Source organism: Amblyraja radiata, chromosome 13, assembly GCF_010909765.2.
Source record: "Amblyraja radiata isolate CabotCenter1 chromosome 13, sAmbRad1.1.pri, whole genome shotgun sequence".
In the NCBI taxonomy this organism is placed as follows: Eukaryota; Metazoa; Chordata; class Chondrichthyes; order Rajiformes; family Rajidae; genus Amblyraja; species Amblyraja radiata.
In genome coordinates, this window is record NC_045968.1 from 51839804 (window position 1) to 51860093 (window position 20290).

The 20290-nt window shown below is 42.0% G+C and overlaps 1 protein-coding gene across 10 annotated transcripts in view; it reads left to right on the forward strand.

Moving 5' to 3' along the window:
* Nucleotides 1–20290, forward strand: part of tnk2 (tyrosine kinase non receptor 2) — a 152536-nt gene that overhangs the window by 67569 nt on the left and 64677 nt on the right. For all 10 annotated transcript variants that reach the window (XM_033032081.1, XM_033032087.1, XM_033032085.1 and 7 more), the window contains exons 3-9: nucleotides 695–765; nucleotides 7111–7323; nucleotides 8062–8214; nucleotides 11018–11295; nucleotides 14251–14377; nucleotides 15181–15327; nucleotides 16165–16259. In XM_033032081.1, the coding sequence (XP_032887972.1) occupies nucleotides 695–765; nucleotides 7111–7323; nucleotides 8062–8214; nucleotides 11018–11295; nucleotides 14251–14377; nucleotides 15181–15327; nucleotides 16165–16259 (1084 nt within the window). The remainder of the gene's footprint in view (nucleotides 1–694; nucleotides 766–7110; nucleotides 7324–8061; nucleotides 8215–11017; nucleotides 11296–14250; nucleotides 14378–15180; nucleotides 15328–16164; nucleotides 16260–20290) is intronic.

Below are 20290 nucleotides of genomic sequence, written 5' to 3' on the forward strand. Positions count from 1 at the left end.
CCTCGCAACCTCCATACTCAATATACTCAATCTGCGATGGTAAGTAGATGAGATACATTTTGATTATCGCTTATCAAGGGTAGAAGTAGCAGTTACCCATTTAAATCCTGCTTGTGAATTGGTGTTTTCCATGCTGTTTCAACTTCACAATCAGAATTTACGTTGTTCATGGTCATAATCATAGGAGCAGAATTAGGCCATTTGACTCCGTGCCTTACTGCCTGGTATCACCTTTTATGAATTATTAACATGGTTTAGATAGATGAGTAATCGAATGGGCAATGCATTGTATTTTACAACCGAATGAGATAACTAATTTTGTCTACAAGTAATTCTATTACATTTTTAACATGCACAGTATCACAGTTAATTGCATTCTTAGCTTGAATACTTAATAAATGTTTTACAAATCCTTGTATATAAATGGGTCAGTATGCCATAAATGAAATAACAATTAAAAAAAACCTTCACTGGAAGGTGCATTTCAATTGCAATAACCAGTTCGTTGCGCGTGTGAAATATGTAGTAGTTAAACACAAATTCATTAGTATTATATCACAAATTTACTATTATTATATGCAGACAGATGGGTTGGCAGTTTTAACAACTTGCATCTGTGTTTATGTCACCAATAATTATTTTGTGGCTTTTGTTGAACTGTTCATTAGTAGGGAACACATTTGTGTTTCTGCAGGCCAGAGGCGACTATGGGAAGCTGTGAAACGAAGGAGGGCCATTTGCAAGCGCAAATCGTGGATGAGCAAGGTATGTCCGTGACAATGCTAGATGTATAATTGTTGTTTCTGCAGTAATATAATTTCCAAGTATTCTCTACAGAAAGCACACATTTACCTTTTAATGTTGTCTTCTGTATAATTGTGTAGAGCCTGACATTGTTTTGGATGATCAAAAATCACTTAATGTACCTAGTTTGCACCCTTCCCTTTGTCCACAAAATTCAGGAACTTGCTGAACTTTGAATGAAAAGACAAAACGTGTGTGATAAGGAGAAGAGATGTATGAATTGTGAAGCCAGAGGAAGGAATATAGGAGGAAGGGGCCAGTGGAGAAAAGAAATGGGAGCTTTATTCCCAACTCCTAGGTATCCAAACTTGGCTGCTTATATGACTGAAATTTGCTCCATGCCCTCACCTTGACTTTTGCCCAGTAACTGATTGAATTATGGAGTGCGCACATTGCCGTACATTAACATGTCAGTCTTTATGCATGAGGAAAAAATGCAATGCTTGAGGGCAAAAACAAAAGATTGTCACCCTTCTAGCATTTGCTTTATTTTTTAATTATATGCTGATACTTGGAGCCATGGCGAGCGTGAAATAAAATCTGCAGGAAAGGGTAATAATATGTACCATTGGGCAGAAAACTGATAAAATTGCTTTTTCGATGGCAATGGGCTAAACATTTGCAGATATAGGTGCATGTTTTGAAATGATTTTTGAGGAATGCAGATGACAATGATTCAGGATTTTATCTTTCGTTGACTTGCCGACCATTTTGCTGAACACCTGCGCTCGGATGCGAAGGCCTGTTGGATCTTCTGGTTGCTTATCAGTTTAACCCCTTTTCATTCTAATACTGACCTTTCTGTCCTGGGTCTCCTCCATTGCCAGAGTGAGGCCACATGCAACCTGGAGGAACAATATAATGGGCAGCTTACAACCTAATGCTATGAACATAAAATTCACAAATTTCAGGTGACTCACCTACAAACCTCATCAGCCCCATTTCCCCTCCCTTCCCTGTGCTCCACCTGGACTTGCTCCCATTTCTTTCCTCCACCGTCCCGTTCCACCTATGTTCCTTCCTCTGGCTTCACAATTCGTACTTCTATCCTTATCTCACATATTTTGTCTTTTCATCTATGGCTATTGATCAACCTTCTACCTAAAAGAAAAAAACAACCTTGCCTGTAACCACCTATTTCTCAACATGCTTTGGACTGCTCTTCCAGCTTTCTCTCACCCCCCCCCCACCATAAATCAGCCTGAAGAAGGGTCACCTATTCATATTCTCCAGAGATACTTTCGGACCCACTGAGTTACTCCAGCACATTGTGTCTTCTTTTTGTAGACCAACATCTGCAGTTTGTTATTTCTCTATTGAATATAAAAGTTGGTGTGTAATTTAGTTTAGTTTAGAGATACAGCGCAGAAACAGGCCCCTTCGGCCCACTGAATCCATGCCGACCAGTGATCCCCACACATTAACACTGTCCTACACACACTAGGGACAATGTTTACCTACAAACCTGTACGTCTTTGGAGTGTGGGAGGAAACCGAAGATCTCTGAAAAAACCCACGCAGGTCACAGGGAGAACGTCCAAACACTTTATTGACAGCATCTGTAGCTGGGATCGAACCCAGGTCTACGGCGCCGCAAGCGCTGTAAGGCAGCAACTCTACCGCTGCGCCACCGTGTCGCCCTATATTCTGTTACAGTTGTACAAGATGTTGGTTTAATTTTGGTCATCCTGCTATAGGAAGGATGTCATTAAGGTGGAAAGAGTGCAGAGAAGATTTACAAGGATGTTGCCGGGACTTGAAGGCCTGAGCTGTTGGGAAAGGTTGGGCAGGCTAGGACTCTATTCCTTGGAGTGCAGTAGGCTGAAGGGTGACCTTATAAACATGTATTAAATCACGAGGAGAATAGATTAGGTGAATATGCAGTCATTTACCCTGAGTAATAGTATCTAGAACCAAAGGACATAGGTTTAAGGTGAAAGGGCCAAGATTAATTGGTAACGTTGTCACTGAGGGTCATGGGTGTGTGGAACGCGGTGCCAAAGGAGGCAGTTTTGGAAGGTAGTATAAACTGAAACTTAGACAGATACATGCATTTTGAGAGGTTTAGAGGGATATGGGCCAAACACAGGACTATCTTAGATGGGGCTCCTTGACCGGCATGGAAGAGTTCGCCAAAGGGCCTGTTTCTGTGCTGTATGAATTTGGCTTACAACGACTCCATGGGCAACACCTTCCAAACCTGTAACCTCAACCAGCTAGAAGGACAAGGGCAGCAAAAACATAGGAACACCACCACCTGGAAGTTGGTCTCCGTTCTAACTTGCAAATATATTGCTGTTCCTTCACTGTTACTGGGTCAAAATTGTGGAACTCTTTCCCTAACAGCATTTTGCAGTGTACCCACAGGTACCCTCAGGGACTGCAGTGGTTCAAGAAAGCAGCTCATCACCGCTTCTCAAGGGCAACCAGTGTTGGGCAATTAAATACTGGCTCGACTAAATACTCCCTCATCGCTTGAATCTATAAAAAAACAAAGATGCCTGCACCCCTCAAATGGTTTGCTTCACCTCACCTGCCTATACCATCTGCTCCTTTTTCTCTCTCATTTTCTGTCTCGACCTGTCAACCACCAGTTGTAAATCCCAACTCCATTTCTCTCTATTCCCCCACTTGACTATCTGCCATCATCCCCTTCTTCAACTGGTTACACCAAGAGCCTGCCAGGTCCTAACTCATCCCCCCTCCTCGCTTCTATATACTGGCCATCTCCTCTCTACATTGTCTGCAGTGACATGGAAATATATCACCTGTCCCTCTGATGCACAGTCTCGACCCTAAACCTCAACCATCACTTTGCCTCCACAGATGGTGCCAGACCCCCTGAATTCTTCAATCATTTGTTTTTTTGCTAAACTTTCAAGGTGGATTCTGTTTCATAGACTAGATGTGGACATCTGAGGTGCTTATCTTTAAGCAACGTTACTATCCAACATTATATGTCAATTAGACACACAATGCTGGAGTAACTCGGCAGGTCAAACAGCATCTCTGGAGAAAAGGAATAGGTGACGTTTCAGGAAGTGTCTCGAGCCGAAACGTCATAGAGTCCTTTTCACCAGAGATGCTGTCTGACCCGCTGAGTTACTCCAGCTTTGTGTCTATCTTTGGTTTAAACCAGCGTCTGCATTTCCTTCCTACACATTGTGTGTTAATTAATAAGTTGGAGGTCAGGCAGTGCCTGGCTTATTCTTGGCATACAGCGATCAAAGTTAGTTTACTTAGAAAACAGTTTATTTTAAGTCTGGAGAAAGCAGAACATGTCATAAACTATGACAAATGTCGTATACATTTTCTTGGAAGCTGCAGTGAGTGAAGGATACTAACTTATTAAATCACCCGGTTGTAAAGATTATAGTGACCAGATATGCTTGATATTCACAGGCCCTTGCCCCATCATCACTATCTTGACTGGGATCAGTGTTGCTTCCACAGTTAGCCCGTGTTCAATGGGTTTAGCTTAATAGCAATAAGATTTGGATGAAAGCAAATTTTTGTGTGAAGCCTTTTATGTCACTGCTTGTTTTCTGGGTGCAGAGTGGAGGGTGATGCTGAAGAAACCTCTGCTGGTCGTCACCAGACTTCATGCTGTTACCTTGCAGTTGCAGGAATTGGTTGTTCATGAGTTTTTCTCCAAAGTAGATTTGTTTCAGGAGAGACGTGGAACATTCTGGAGAAAGAAAGAGAAACTTCACTTGTGTATGACTTGTTTGTGCTTCGTACGTAGTTATTATCAGTTGTTATTTCCGGGGCTGCAGTGGAATCTGATTACTTTCTGGTCCAGAATTTCCACAGACCTTTGGTTAAAATGTGTCCATCGCTGTCTGTGTGCCAGGATTATAAACAAACAGGAAATCCAGGATTAAGTATCTTCTAAAATTACAACTGTACATTGCCATTTTTGGCAGCAATGACTGATAGTGTAATCAGCAGCTCAAGGTCCTGGTACCAATCAATCAACAAATCACAGCTTCCCTGTGATGAAATCTATACTTGCTTTTATCATTCAGGGTGAATGCAAGTCTCAGGAATTCTTAGTGTAGAACAAATATAAATAAACTGCCTCCTATTTACAGCATCATTATTTTTAACAAGTAGTCTTTTCCTGTGAAGGGACTAAATCTTTTGATCCTCCTTTTTATAATTATAGTAAACTAATAGATCGCCATGCCTCAGTGGAATGGAAATTTAACCCTTTGAATGTCTGGAATAGATTGATAGTTTTAATAGTGTTTGACCTTCTTCCATATATCCCTTGATTGCAGTGAATTGCTGGCACAATTGTCTTCATTAGAAGTTAAATAACCGTCTAGTTAGTGCAGGTGAAATATGGTGGAACAACTCTTTACCTTCTGATAGTAATAATATTGTGATCATGGGAAAGTTGGAATCCTCTATATGCTATGAAATATCTTCTTGAAAAAAATAATTCTGATTTTATTTTTTTCTCCAAAAAATTCCCAGTTCTTTTAAATATAAAGAGAGATAACTAATTCTGAAAAGGCAGATGAAGAGTAGCTTTTAATTATTTATTGATAATCAGGATAATTGGTTTCCCATGTGGAGGTTGTTAGTATGCTTTTGAAACTAAGAGCAGATAGTCTGAATGAGGATAAAATTAAACTTGGCAGGGTTTACATGGCAGGTGGCAGCTACCGTGTTATACATACTGCCTGACGTTGTGTTTCATTAATGTCGTTGGCTTGGGAAATAAGGTGGTGTATAAAATGACAACTTAACCACTGCCATCTATTCTATGCCCTTGGCAAAGCTGAATTTCACCCATTTCTTCCGCTCAGGATTATCTGCAATATTTTACCGTACAATTTACAAATCAGCAACCTAAAGGAGCAAGCTGACAACGCGATTCTATTTAGATGCTGTGAATTACATTAATAGAGTCATACAGCATGGAAACAGGCAATTCGGCCACACCGGTCAACATGTCCCAGCTACACTACCCCACCTGGCTGTGTTTGGTTCATATCCCTCTAAACTTGCCCTATCCATGTGCCTGTCTAACTGTTTCTTTTGTAACTAACTGTAGGGTCAAGGTTCTTATTGTGGTAGGAGTTGATGGGTACATTTACAGAATTTAAAAGACATTTAGACAGGTACTGTCTAAAAACACTCTGTTGATAGGCAAGGTTTAGAGGGACATGAAGGACCTGTTTCCTTGTTCTATGACTTGATTTTCAACATTCAAGTTATTCTCCAATTGTGCATCATCCTCCGCATTTATGATATCCTTTCCATGTTGTATTCTATCTGCTGTGTTGTAGCCCACTCACTCAACCTGTCTATGGATCCTTGAAGCCATTTTCCATCCTCAAGAATCTTCAGACTCCTACTTAGTTTTGTGTCATGAGCAAATGTGGAAATGGTCCATTTGGTCCCCACAGCCAAGCTGGTGATATAGGTTATGAATTGTCGAAACCCAAACACCATCCCTGTGGTAAACTAATGCAATCTGCCAACTAGCAAGAATCATTTGTTTCCCCTATCCTTTGTTTTCTATCTGTTGATCCTCTCTTGTTTCACACTTGGATGCCAGGCCCAGTTCCATGTGTTCTAAGCTTGCTCATCAATCCGCATGGACCATTATTAAAAATATTCTGAAAGTCAAATGGATATCACTCACATTCACTCTCATCAACTTTGCCAGAGACATCTTCCAAGAATGGCAATGGGTTTGTGAAGCGTAATTTTCTCTTTCATAAATTAATTTTGACTAGTCAATCGTGGTATTATTTCCGAAGTGTCTTGATATCAAATACGTAAGTATTAGGTACAATATTTTCCCATATGGAAATGTCAGGTCAGTAGTTCCCTGTTTTCTCTTCTCTTTTCTTAAATATTAGGATCATATTTGCCACCCACCAACCTGCAGCAACTATTCCCAAATCTATCACAATTTGTAAGATGATGACCAGATCATCGATCCACCACCTCTTTCAGAACGCTGTGATGTAGATCAGTAGATTCTTGCGAACTATCAATTTTCGGACCAGACCTGTGCACACCATTCCAGAAGCAGTATCACGAGGGCCCGATATCATTTCAGAAAGACATTTTACGTTTGTACTTGAAACCTTTTGCAATGATAGAAAATGTCCAATCTGCCTTCATCATTGCGAGGTGTACCTGCTCATTAACTTTCAGTGATTCATATGCAACGATGGCTAGGCCCTCTGAACACTCATACCTGTCGGCCTTTCAGGATTTAAAAAAAATTATTCCAGATTTGTGCGACACTGGGCTTTTCTAATTCTATTTGTATGTTTCCAGGTGTTCAGTGGAAAGCGACCCGAATCCGAGTTCCAGCCTCAGCCGGGAACGACGTTTCGCAAACTACCAACTCCGCCACCACCACCGCCAGAAGGGGACCAGTCACTGACCTGTTTGATCAGCGAGATAGATCTGACGTTTTATGAGAAATTAGGCGATGGATCCTTTGGAGTTGTCAGGCGGGGTGATTGGCAGTCGCCTTCTGGCAAAGTAGTAAGTACTGACTTGTGAGGTGATTATGCTTCAAAACTGGACTGAAGCTTAAAAAATAAGTCCAGTGGCTGAACCTAATCGGAACTCGTTTGGTTTTCTCCACTATTACAATAAATCCTGTTTTTATTGTACAACCAGGTTTGTGTATCTGGATCTTAATATGCTTCTGTTGGAAACATTTGTATTTGCAGGTAAATTTGGAACTAGGGCCTAGAAATCTCATTAATTAAGAACTTAGAAACTTCACCCAACAAATGACTGAAATTCACCACCACGTCAGCACTTGTGCTTAAGAGCCAATCTTCTGTGTAGCACAAGTACTACCTTTGGTCTAAATGGCTTGCTACCCTCCTTTATATATATATATATATAGGATACACACATACACGCGCGCGCGCGCACACACAGACACACACACACACACACACACACACACACACACATATACGCATACGCGCACGCACATATATATGATATGTTAAAGTGTTCAGAAATCCGAAGAATGGTGGGAATTAATTTACTTTTGTCAATTTGCCTTGGGAATGGGTTTTGTGATATTATAATAATAATAATAATAATAATAACTTTATTATTTATGATTTGTGATATGAAACAGAATCCCTTTGGCTTTTAGTTGTTGTTGCTTTATTTCTCTACGCTAATAGGAAGACGAGGCACTCCTGGAATGCAGTTTAAAATAGCAAATGGTAATTGAAGCTAACTTGTTCTTTTTACCAGATGAATGTGGCTGTGAAGTGCTTGAAAACAGATGTGTTAAATCAACCCGATGCTTTGGATGATTTTATACGAGAAGTGAATGCCATGCATTTTCTGGACCATCTCAACCTTATCCGCCTATATGGTGTTGTTCTGACCCATCCAATGAAAATGGTGAGGAGCAATTTAGAAACGGATCTGATTTTATTATTTTTAATCCCCATTTCTGTTTTGCATCCTTTACTTTTCAGTAACTATTTTTTAAATATCACCATTGAATAAAGCCCACGTGTAGTTTCTGCCACTAAATGCCTGTAGTTTTCCACTGTGATAAGATTAGGCCTGTACCGGTAACAGTGAGAGCAGCTGCAATCTCTGTTCCCACTCACACATCCTGATAATGTGTGTGAATTGCAAGTTCAGCAGTGTACGGTTTCCATTTTCATCGTTTATGGTCTCGCTGAGTAAGTTGCCAAATTAATACCAGTTGCATCTAAGTTGAACCAGTTTAATCCTGCGGATCTATGTCCATTGAGAATGAATGAAATGAATGAATGAAACTAGCCAAACTCATCAGCAGAGGGTGGGAACATCACTTTTCTCCACTGAGACTGAAATAAAAGGCATGTCACAGAGGTTACACAGCTGTACCTGGCAAACTATATTTTCTCGCTTTGGAATGAGGAAACTGCATGATTTAAAATTCCCACATGAAGTGACGCTGCCTTGCTTTTCTCCTGGATTCCTGAGGAATTGTGTTTTCATAGATGTTGCACTTGCACCGTTTGTATAGAAGTTGTGAGGTCACGTACAGTGCATTCTGAAAGTATTCAGACCCATTCACTTTTTCCACATTTTGTTACGTTACAGCTTTATTCAAAAATGGATTAAATTCATTTGTTTATTATCAAACTACAAAGAATACCTCATAATTAAAAAGTGAAAATAGGTGTTTAGAAATTTTTGCAAAGTAATTTAAAAGAAATAACTGAAATATCACATTTACATAAGTATTCAGACCCTTTACTCAGTACTTTGTTGAGGCTCATTTGGCAGCGATTACTGCCTCAAGTCTTCTTGGGTATGACGCTACAAGCTTGGCACACCTGTATTTGAGTAATTTCTCCCTTTCTTCCCTGCAGATCCTCTCAAGCTCTGTCAGGTTGGATGGGGAGCATCGACGCTCAGCTATTTTCAGGTCCCTCCAGAGATGTTCGATCGGTTTCATGTCTGGGCTTTGGTTGGGCCACACAAGGACATTCACAGACTTGTCATGAAGCCACTCCTGCTTTGTCTTGGCTGTGTGCTTAGGGTCGTTGTCCTGTTGGCAGGTGAACCTCCACCCAGTCTGAGGTCCAGAACGCTCAAGTTTAAGTTCAAGTTCAAATTTATTTTCATCAAGGATCTCTGTGTACTTTGCTCCATTCATCTTTCCCTCGATCCTGACTAGTCTCCCAGTTCCTGCCACTGAAAAACATCCCCACAGCATGATGCTGCCACCACCATGCTTCACTGTAGGCATGGTATTGGCCAGGTGATGAGCGGTGCCTGGTTTCCTCCAGACGTGACGCTTGGCATTCAGGCCAAAAAGTTAAATCTTGGTTCCATCAGACCAGAGAATCTTGTTTCTCATGCCTTTTGGCAAACTCCAAGAGGGCTGTCATGTGCCTTTTACTGAGGAGTGGCTTCCGTCTGGCCACTCACCATAAAGGCTTGTTTGGTGGAGTGCTGCAGATATAGTTGTCCTTCTGGAAAGTTCTCCCATCTTCACAGAGGAACTCTGGAGCTCTGTCAGAGTGACCATCTGGTTCTTGGTCACCATCCTAACTTCTCCTCTGATTGCTCGTTTGGCTGGGTTGTCAACTCTATGAAGTCCTGGTGGTTACAAAGTTCTTCCATTTAAGAATGATGGAGGCCACTGTGCTCTTCGGGGCCTGCAATGCTGCGGAAATTGTTTTATCTGTGTCTCGACACAAACCTCTCTCGGAGGTTTACGGGCATGCACTGTCAACTGTGGGACCTTATATAGACAGGTGTGTGCCTTTCCAAATGATGCCCGATCAATTTAATTTACCACTGTTGGACTCCAATCAAGTTGTAGAAACATCTCAAGGATAATCAATGGAAACAGGATGAACCTAAGCTCAATTTTGAGTGTCATAGCAAAGGGTCTGAATACTTATGTAAATGTGATATTTCAGTTTTTTCTTTTTAATTACTTTGCAAAAATTTCTAAACACCTGTTTTCGCTTCTTCATTCTGGAGTATTGTGTGTAGATTGATGATTAAAAAAAGTAATTTAATCCATTTTAAAATAAGGCTGTAACGTAACAAAATGTGGAAAATGTGAAGGAATACTTTCTGAATGCACTGTAGAAGACTTTGGTGAGGCCACATTTAGAGTATTGTGTTCAGTTCTGGGCACCATGTTATAGGAAAGATGTTGTCAAGCTGGAAAGGGTACAGAGAAGATTTACAAGGATGTTGCCAGGACTAGAAGGTCTGAGCTATAGGTAAAGGATGAGTAGGCTGGGACTTGGAGGGCAGGAGGATGAGGTGTGATCTTATAGAGGTGTATAAGATCATGAGAGGAAGAGATTGGGTAGATGCATAGTCTCTTACCCAGAGTAAGTGAATCGAGGACCAGAGGACATAGGTTTAAGGTGAAGGGGAAAAGATTTAATAGGAATCTGAGGGGTGACGTTTTTACACAAAGGGTGGTGGGTGTATGGAACAAGCTGCCAGGTGAGGTAGTTGAGGTAGGGACTATACCAACATTTAAGAAACAGTTAGACAGGTACATGGATAGGACAGGTTTGGAGGAATATGGACCAAATGCTGGCAGGTGGGACTAGTGTAGCTGGGACATGTTTGCCGGTGTGGGCAAGTTGGGCCGAAGGACCTGCTTCCACACTGTACCACACTCTATGCTGTGAGGCCAAGCACATTGTTTGACAGTTTTCACTTTGCTTTTTAGGTTACAGAACTGGCTCCACTTGGTTCTTTACTGGATCGATTGAGAAAAAACCAAGGCTACTTTCTCATTTCAACACTGTGCCAATACGCAATACAGATAGCAAATGGCATGGCTTACCTCGAGTCTAAGCGCTTTATTCATCGAGACCTGGCAGCTAGAAATATTTTACTGGCCTCGAATGAGTTGGTGAAAATTGGAGATTTTGGACTCATGAGAGCTCTTCCACAGAATGATGATCACTACGTCATGCAGGAACATCGCAAGGTTCCCTTTGCTTGGTACGTGTTATTAACTGTTTACACTAAAATATCGTGAAATTGTGACCACTGTTTCCAAACAACTCCCCACCCCATAAGGCAAAGGAAATATGCATCCCACATCAAGTCTGTTGAACCATGTCAGAATTGTGTACCATTCAATGAGAACGCCTCTAATAACTCCAGTAACTAATAGCGTTTATTGCTTGCCTATTCAGATCTTGTTACATTTTATTGTTCTGGCTGGCAGAACATGACATTTCAGTGCTATAAATGCTAACAATATAACGTGATTGGCTGACATGCGGTTTCTATTCTAACTGTAGTGATGTCGCACACCTCTTTCTAACTATGCAGTAAAATAAATTTGCATGCCGAGGCTATTTAGGAATATCCAATGGTTTGTGCCAAAGTCATTTGGTTCAAAACTCTTCTATAAGTATATTGCAGTAGGTATTTTCCATCATTTACCTTGCTTTGTCAGTGTAGAGCAACTATTTATGCAACTGATATTGCATGGCTCATTTACATCCAATAGGATTCATAAGTATATTACTGTTCATTTTACTATTGTAATGTACTCTTTTGTTGAATCAAAGTTTAACTATGGTTCTTTATCTTATAGATTACCTTACAGATTTAATGTTTGCACTGAAGAGCTCATGAAGAGCTCATTACTTTATAGATGATTTGACATAAGTTGCTAACAGATGTAATACATTAAACATCCACTCCTCAAATCTTCTTTTCAATTATTGAAGTAAAGTATTGGAGAACATCCATGTTGCTTTTAATTCTATCTATTGCTGAGTAAAGTACTTATCCTTCTTTAATTGATTAATGTAAGCATTTCTTTTCGAAGGGACAAAATCTGTGGTCCACAATCCCCAGTTAGCCCTGGGGACACATGAATCATGTCACCGTGTGGAGCTAAATCGACTAGATATTGCGAAGAAAAGAGTGGGCATCTTATTCTCATTCGAGTGGGCAGATTTACAATTTCAAATGCCTCTTGAACACCTGCTTTGTGTTTCAGGAGGAACCACGTGCTCAATAACTACCCAAAGATATCAGGTTTTCCATACCTTTAGACTTTAGAGAGATAGCACGGCCCACCGAGTTCAGACTGACCAGCGATCAGCCCTTACACTAACACTATTCCTACACACCAGGGACAATTTTTCTGAAGCCAGTTATCCTACAAACCTATACGTCTTTTGAGTTTGGGAGGAAACCCACGCGGCCACAGGGAGAACGTACAGGGAGACGGTACCCGTAGTCAAGATTGAACCCAGGTCTGGCTATATAAGGTGGCAACTCTTGTCTGCACCACTGTGCCGCCCTTAAAGCAGTGGAAGGTCTGCCTCTAATATCATGTTCATCTCATCCCAGTCTGAAGAAGGGTTTCGGGCCGAAACATTGCCTATTTCCATCGCTCCATAGATGCTGCTGTACCCGCTGAGTTTCTCCAGCACTTTTGTCTACCTTCATGTTCATCTCACACCGTGCAAGAACCTTTCCTGAAGGTGGTGCCATTGCACCTTTAAGGCGATTTTGGAACATCTTCAGTAGAATATATGAAGATTTTGATGTTCCGTTTCTTGTTAGAAGCAATAGCACTTATTTGAGCTGTTCTGCAGCTTTCTTTTTTATTATCTACGCATTATTTTATCTGATTACGGTTCTCAACAGAAGAGGGAGCTTTTCCAACGAATAAGAGAAGATGATGAGTGCATGTTAATCAACCCTATTCTATTTTGAGATGTAAATACAACGGGAATGAGAACCGAAGGGAGTGGAAAACAATTCTGGAACTGAGAGATATCAAACACGACAAAAGCAAGACATCTGTACTAAAATGGAGAACATTGGAAATACAGAGGGTCAAGCAGCAAATGTGGAGAGAAAAATGGAGTCACATTTTATTGACCTTAAACAGAGTCAGCCAGTTCTAGTGCAAACTAGAAAGACTCGTGATCTGGAATAGTTGAATTCTACGAAGTGTTCAAATGGCTATATTGTGCCTATTCAGAAAATGAGATGGTTCCTAGCTGCCAGCTTCAACTGCATCTCATGGATGGACTCTCCTGGATCCTGTTGCTCCCCCTTTAACAGGGCACCTCAATAATGGCACCACCAAGTCCTGCTACCCTTCATCCTATTCTAACCATGCTACTTCTCCTACCCCCACACTTAAGTTCACATCATCCCCCCCACAGTAGCTCCTCCAAATGTCTGTCCATCCTACTGTCCCCCTCTGATCCCAGTCCTTACCCTTGTGGAGTCATACGATCATAAGTGATAGGAGTAGAATTTGGCCATTCGGCCCACCAAGTCTACTCCGCTATTCGCCATGGCTGATCTATCTCCATCCTAACCCCATTATCTTGCCTTCTCCCCATAACCTCTGACACCCGACAGGAGTTTTCACTATCTCCCCTGTCCTCCCTCGTTCTGATGCAGGACGGTCAGTCCACAGCAGCTTCCTTTGTAACTCCATGTCCACATGCCAATGAGTTCCGAGCCTGCCATGATGTTAGCTCACCTTCCATTGCCTCCACTTCCAGGCCTTTTCCTCTGGTAAGTCCTCGCCACCCAGTGATGACCCCTTCGCCTGCCTGCAACGTTCCTCCTCCTCCTCCTCCTGGATTCCCTCCGCCCGCCTTCTACCCGCTTTGGACCTATTTATTTCCAACTGCCGACACAATATTAACCGCCTTGAGTTCCCCACTTCCCTTTCCCTATCCTGCCGAGTTCCTCCAGCAGTTTGTCTCCAGATTCAAGCATCAGCAGCCTTTTGTGTCGTCCTGATGATTAACCTTTCCTAGTCCTGATAAACGCTCATTCATCCGAAAAATCAACTCTGTTTCTCTCTCCAGATTTGCTGCCCTGAGCATTTTCAGCATTTGTTTTTTAATGTATTTTGAAGCCTGCTTTTTTATATTATCATGTATCTTTGATCTGTTTATTTTGCAGGTGTGCACCTGAAAGTCTAAAAACACGAACATTCTCACATGCCAGTGATACCTGGATGTTTGGTGTCACTCTGTGGGAAATGTACACATATGGTCAGGAGCCTTGGGTAGGCCTCAATGGGAGCCAGGTACTGGAATGAGACTTGTTTTTTACCATAGAATATAGAACAATACAACGCAAGTCCGGCCTTTTGGCCCACAAAACAAGGTGCCAAAACCATCACTTATCCATCCGTATATAACCCATATCCCTCCATTCCCTGCATATTCATATGCCTATCTGAAAAAAACAACCAATGTATCTGGTTCAACCACCTCACACTTTCTCAGATTAAACTGCACCTGCCATTTCTCCACCCATTTCTGTAACTGATCTATATCCCGCTGTCTACTTTTACAGCCTTGCACACAGTCTGCGACCCCAGCAACAGTGGTGTTGTCTGTAAACTACTTCCCTTCTCAAATAAAGGGACAGCATTAGCTACTCTCCAGTCCTCTGTGTCCTTGCCTGTGGCTAGAGAAGGCACAAAGATCGTTGTCAAGGCTCTCACAATCTCCTCTCTTGCCACTCTCAATAACATGGGGTAAATTCCATCTGATCCTGGGGTTTTATCCACCTTAATGCACTTCAATAGCCCCAACTTCTCCTCCTCCTTAACAACCTTCGCTCGCATGTTAGTATTCTCCACACTAATCTCACTGAGCTCCATGTCCTACTCTTTGGTGAAAAATGATCCCAGGCACTTGTTTACTACCTCAGTTACATCCCCAGACTCCAAGCAGTCCTACCTTCTCCCTGGTTATCCACTGCAGAAGCATGTGTATTTAGCTCCTTGATTTGTAGATTCTATGTGAGATTATGATGATTTATTCATTCTTCCACCATTATATTTTGTAGGCTACAACATTACAATTTATTTTCCCTTTCCAGATTTTGCATAAGATCGATAAGGAAGGAGAGAGGCTGCAAAGGCCTGAAGATTGTCCGCAGGACATTTACAATGTAATGCTGCAATGCTGGGCGCACAAACCCGATGACAGACCAACATTTGTGGCACTCCGCGATTTTCTGATTGAGGTGTGTCCACATACTGCTGCAAGGGGATCTAAGATGATTCTTATCTAGCACTTATCATTCTGAATGATCTTGTATCTGCTTCAACAAGTTGAATGAATGAATGAATACTTTATTGTCACATGTGACAATTCACAGTAAAATTCTTTGCTTGCATACCCAAGGTATGCAAATAGTCGCCACATAAAGTTACAAAGTATCCCACGCCGGGTCCTCCATTGTTCTTTTCGACCCCCCCTCACGGCGGTCCCCCGCGCAGTCAGGAAAGTGCGGGGGAGGTGAAAGCCAAAAGGAATAGCTTAGGGCAAAAAAGTTTAATTAAAAATAGTTTTTCTTCCTCAGTGCAGACCATTCTGTTGGTGAAAGAAAGTAGCTTCACTTTGTCACAATGTGAAGCTGCTGAGAGACTCACTGCAGGCTGTCAAGTTGAATTGTAAAATTGAGTACTGCCATTCAGGATCCATTGCAAAGCTTTCAATTTAAATACAATTTTCCACATGCTGCTTTAAACTTAGAATCATTAATGCTCTTTGATTTTCAGTTCATTAATTCTTAACCTGGAAAGGCACTGGTCTCATCTAGTCGTCTCATGCACATTGTTGCTGGTGAAACTATGAGGAGCCTGGGTTAATCTTTTCTCTCACCCTTCCTGTGGACTAAGCACATTTTCCGAGTTTCCACATGATGGATTTTGGGTGCACTCTCTTTGTATGGATTGTAATGGGTCTTGTCATTTTAAATTAGTCTGTCATTCTCCAATTTAATTTTCTGAAGTTGGTAACTTGAACCAAAGACTGAGCGTGGGGTCTTCAAACCTAATACTATGCATTGATTACACAGGCCCAGCCCACAGACATGCGAGCCCTGCAGGACTTCAGTGAACTAGACAAACTGCAAATTCAGATGAACGATGTGATCACAGTCATCGAGGGCAGGTTTGTGTTTTTCTGGAAATTGCAACTGCAGTGTGATTGTATTGTCGGTAAAACAATGGCATACTTTTAGAAACATAGAAACATAGAAATTAGGTGCAGGAGTATGCCATTCGGCCCTTCGAGCCTGCACCGCCATTCAATATGATCATGGCTGATCATCCAACTCAGTATCCCGTACCTGCCTTCTCTCCATACCCTCTGATCCCCTTAGCCACAAGGGCCACATCTAACTCCCTCTTAAATATAGCCAATGAACTGGCCTCGACTACCCTCTGTGGCAGGGAGTTCCAGAGATTCACCACTCTCTGTGTGAAAAAAGTTCTTCTCATCTCGGTTTTAAAGGATTTCCCCCTTATCCTTAAGCTATGACCCCTTGTCCTGGACTTCCCCAACATCGGGAGCAATCTTCCTGCATCTAGCCTGTCCAACCCCTTAAGAATTTTGTAAGTTTCTATAAGATCCCCTCTCAATCTCCTAAATTCTAGAGAGTATAAACCAAGTCTATCCAGTCTTTCTTCATAAGACAGTCCTGACATCCCAGGAATCAGTCTGGTGAACCTTCTCTGCACTCCCTCTATGGCAATAATGTCCTTCCTCAGATTTGGAGACCAAAACTGTACGCAATACTCCAGGTGTGGTCTCACCAAGACCCTGTACAACTGCAGTAGAACCTCCCTGCTCCTATACTCAAATCCTTTTCCTATGAAAGCTAACATACCATTCGCTTTCTTCACTGCCTGCTGCACCTGCATGCCCACTTTCAATGACTGGTGTACCATGACACCCAGGTCTCGCTGCATCTCCCCTTTTCCTAGTCGGCCACCATTTAGATAATAGTCTGCTTTCCTGTTTTTGCCACCAAAATGGATAACCTCACATTTATCCACATTATACTGCATCTGCCAAACATTTGCCCACTCACCCAGCCTATCCAAGTCACCTTGCAGTCTCCTAGCATCCTCCTCACAACTAACACTGCCCCCCAGCTTAGTGTCATCCGCAAACTTGGAGATATTGCCTTCAATTCCCTCATCCAGATCATTAATATATATTGTAAATAGCTGGGGTCCCAGCACTGAGCCTTGCGGTACCCCACTAGTCACTGCCTGCCATTGTGAAAAGGACCCGTTTACTCCTACTCTTTGCTTCCTGTTTGCCAGCCAGTTCTCTATCCACATCAATACTGAACCCCCAATGCCGTGTGCTTTAAGTTTGTAAACTAATCTCTTATGTGGGACCTTGTCGAAAGCCTTCTGGAAGTCCAGATACACCACATCCACTGGTTCTCCCCTATCCACGCTACTAGTTACATCCTCGAAAAATTCTATAAGATTCGTCAGACATGATTTACCTTTTGTAAATCCATGCTGACTTTGTCCAATGATTTCACCACTTTCCAAATGTGCTGCTATCCCATCTTTAATAACGGACTCTAGCAGTTTCCCCACTACCGATGTTAGACTAACTGGTCTGTAATTCCCCGTTTTCTCTCTCCCTCCCTTCTTAAAAAGTGGGGTTACGTTTGCTACCCGCCAATCCTCAGGAACTACTCCAGAATCTAAAGAGTTTTGAAAGATTATTACTAATGCATCCACTATTTCTGGAGCTACTTCCTTAAGTACTCTGGGATGCAGCCTATCTGGCCCTGGGGATTTATCGGCCTTTAATCCATTTAATTTACCCAACACCACTTCCCGGCTAACCTGGATTTCACTCAATTCCTCCAACTCCTTTGACCCGCGGTCCCCTGCTATTTCCGGCAGATTATTTATGTCTTCCTTAGTGAAGACGGAACCAAAGTAGTTATTCAATTGGTCCGCCATATCCTTGTTCCCCATGATCAACTCACCCGTTTCTGACTGCAAGGGACCTACATTTGTTTTAACTAATCTCTTTCTTTTCACATATCTATAAAAACTTTTGCAGTCAGTTTTTATGTACCCTGCCAGTTTTCTTTCATAATCTATTTTTCCTTTCCTAATTAAGCCCTTTGTCCTCCTCTGCTGGTCTCTGAATTTCTCCCAGTCCTCCGGTATGCTGCTTTTTCTGGCTAATTTGTACGCATCATCCTTCGCTTTGATACTACCCCTGATTTCCCTTGTTATCCACGGATGCACTACCTTCCCTGATTTATTCTTTTGCCAAACTGGGATGAACAATTTTTGTAGTTCATCCATGCAGTCTTTAAATGTCTTCCATTGCATATCCACCGTCAACCCTTTTAGAATTAATTGCCAGTCAATCTTGGCCAATTCACGTCTCATACCCTCAAAGTTACCTTTCTTTAAGTTCAGAACCATTGTTTCTGAATTAACAATGTCACTCTCCATCCTAATGAAGAACTCAACCATATTATGGTCACTCTTGCCCAAGGGGGCACGTACAACAAGACTGCTAACTAACCCTTCCTCATTACTCAATACCCAGTCTAAAATAGCCTGCTCTCTCGTTGGTTCCTCTACATGTTGATTTAGATAACTATCCCGCATACATTCCAAAAAATCCTCTTCCTCAGCACCCCTGCCAATTTGATTCACCCAATCTATATGTAGATTGAAGTCACCCATTATAACGGTTTTGCCTTTGTCGCACGCATTTCTAATTTCCTGTTTGATACCATCTCCAACTTCACTACTACTGTTAGGTGGCCTGTACACAACACCCACCAGCGTTTTCTGCCCCTTAGTGTTTCGCAGCTCTACCCATACCGATTCCACATCCTGCAAACTAATGTCCTTCCTTTCCATTGCGTTAATCTCCTCTCTAATCAGCAACGCTACCCCACCTCCTTTTCATTTCTCTCTATCCCTCCTGAATATTGAATATCCCTGGATGTTCAGCTCCCAGCCTTGGTCACCCTGGAGCCATGTCTCCGTGATCCCAACTATATCATAGTCATTAATAGCTATCTGCACATTCAACTCATCCACCTTATTACGAATGCTCCTTGCATTGAGACACAGAGCCTTCAGGCTTGTTTTTACAACACTCTTACCCCTTATACAATTTTGTTGAAAAGTGGCCCTTTTTGATTTTTGCCCTGGATTTTCCGGCCTGCCACTTTTACTTTTCACCTTGCTACCTATTGCTTCTACCCTCATTTTACACCCCTCTGTCTCTACGCTCACACATTTAAGAAACCCTTTCCCTTTAACTCCATCCTCCACTAGCCCATTCGACACCCCACCCCCCTTATTCAGTTTAAAACCACCCGTGTAGCAGTGGCAAACCTGTGTCATTACCATCACAGTATTAGGGGCTCAGCAACTGACCTGCGAATCTTGGGCTGAGAAAGGAAAATAATCAAGCTGCTCTGCTCAACATCCAGGGTCTCGTGAAAGAAATTCACGTCCAGGCGTTGAGTTTGTCTGTGATGCTGCTAAAGTCTAATGGCAATAATAAGACGCAGACAACATTCATCTTGATATGACCAGGAATTATCCTGCCAATTATCCTTGTGTGGGATTAACATCTGTAGAGGGAAAGGGAATAGACTTGTCACAGCAAGTGAATATAAAAATAATGATTTCAGAAAAATTCTTTGCCACAGAAAGCTGTGGGGGAGGGGGGGGGGGGCAAGTCAGTGGGTATTTTTAAAGCAAAGATTGATCGATTTTTGATTAGTGCAGGTGTCAAAGGTTATGGGGAGAAGGCAGGACAATGGGAGAGAGGGACAGATAGATGAGCCATGATTGAATGGCGGAGTAGACTTGATGGGCCGAATGGCCTAATTCTGGTCCTATTCCTTATGACCTTATGACAAGAAATAAAAGCCTGATGGTCAGTGCAACTTTGATCTTTGATTTGTCCTTTGGCAACCAAATAAGAAATCAACGAAGTAATATTACAAACATTGTGCAAAAAATATTACATATAGCAATTTAAATGAACTTTGACAAATATGAAGTCCGATAGATGTCTGTCAAAAGAAATGTTAATAGCAGCTGGTTGAGCTGCTGCCTCACAGCGCCAGAGATCCGGTTCAATCCTAACTTTGGGTGCTGTCTGTGTGGAGCTTGCACGTTCTCTCT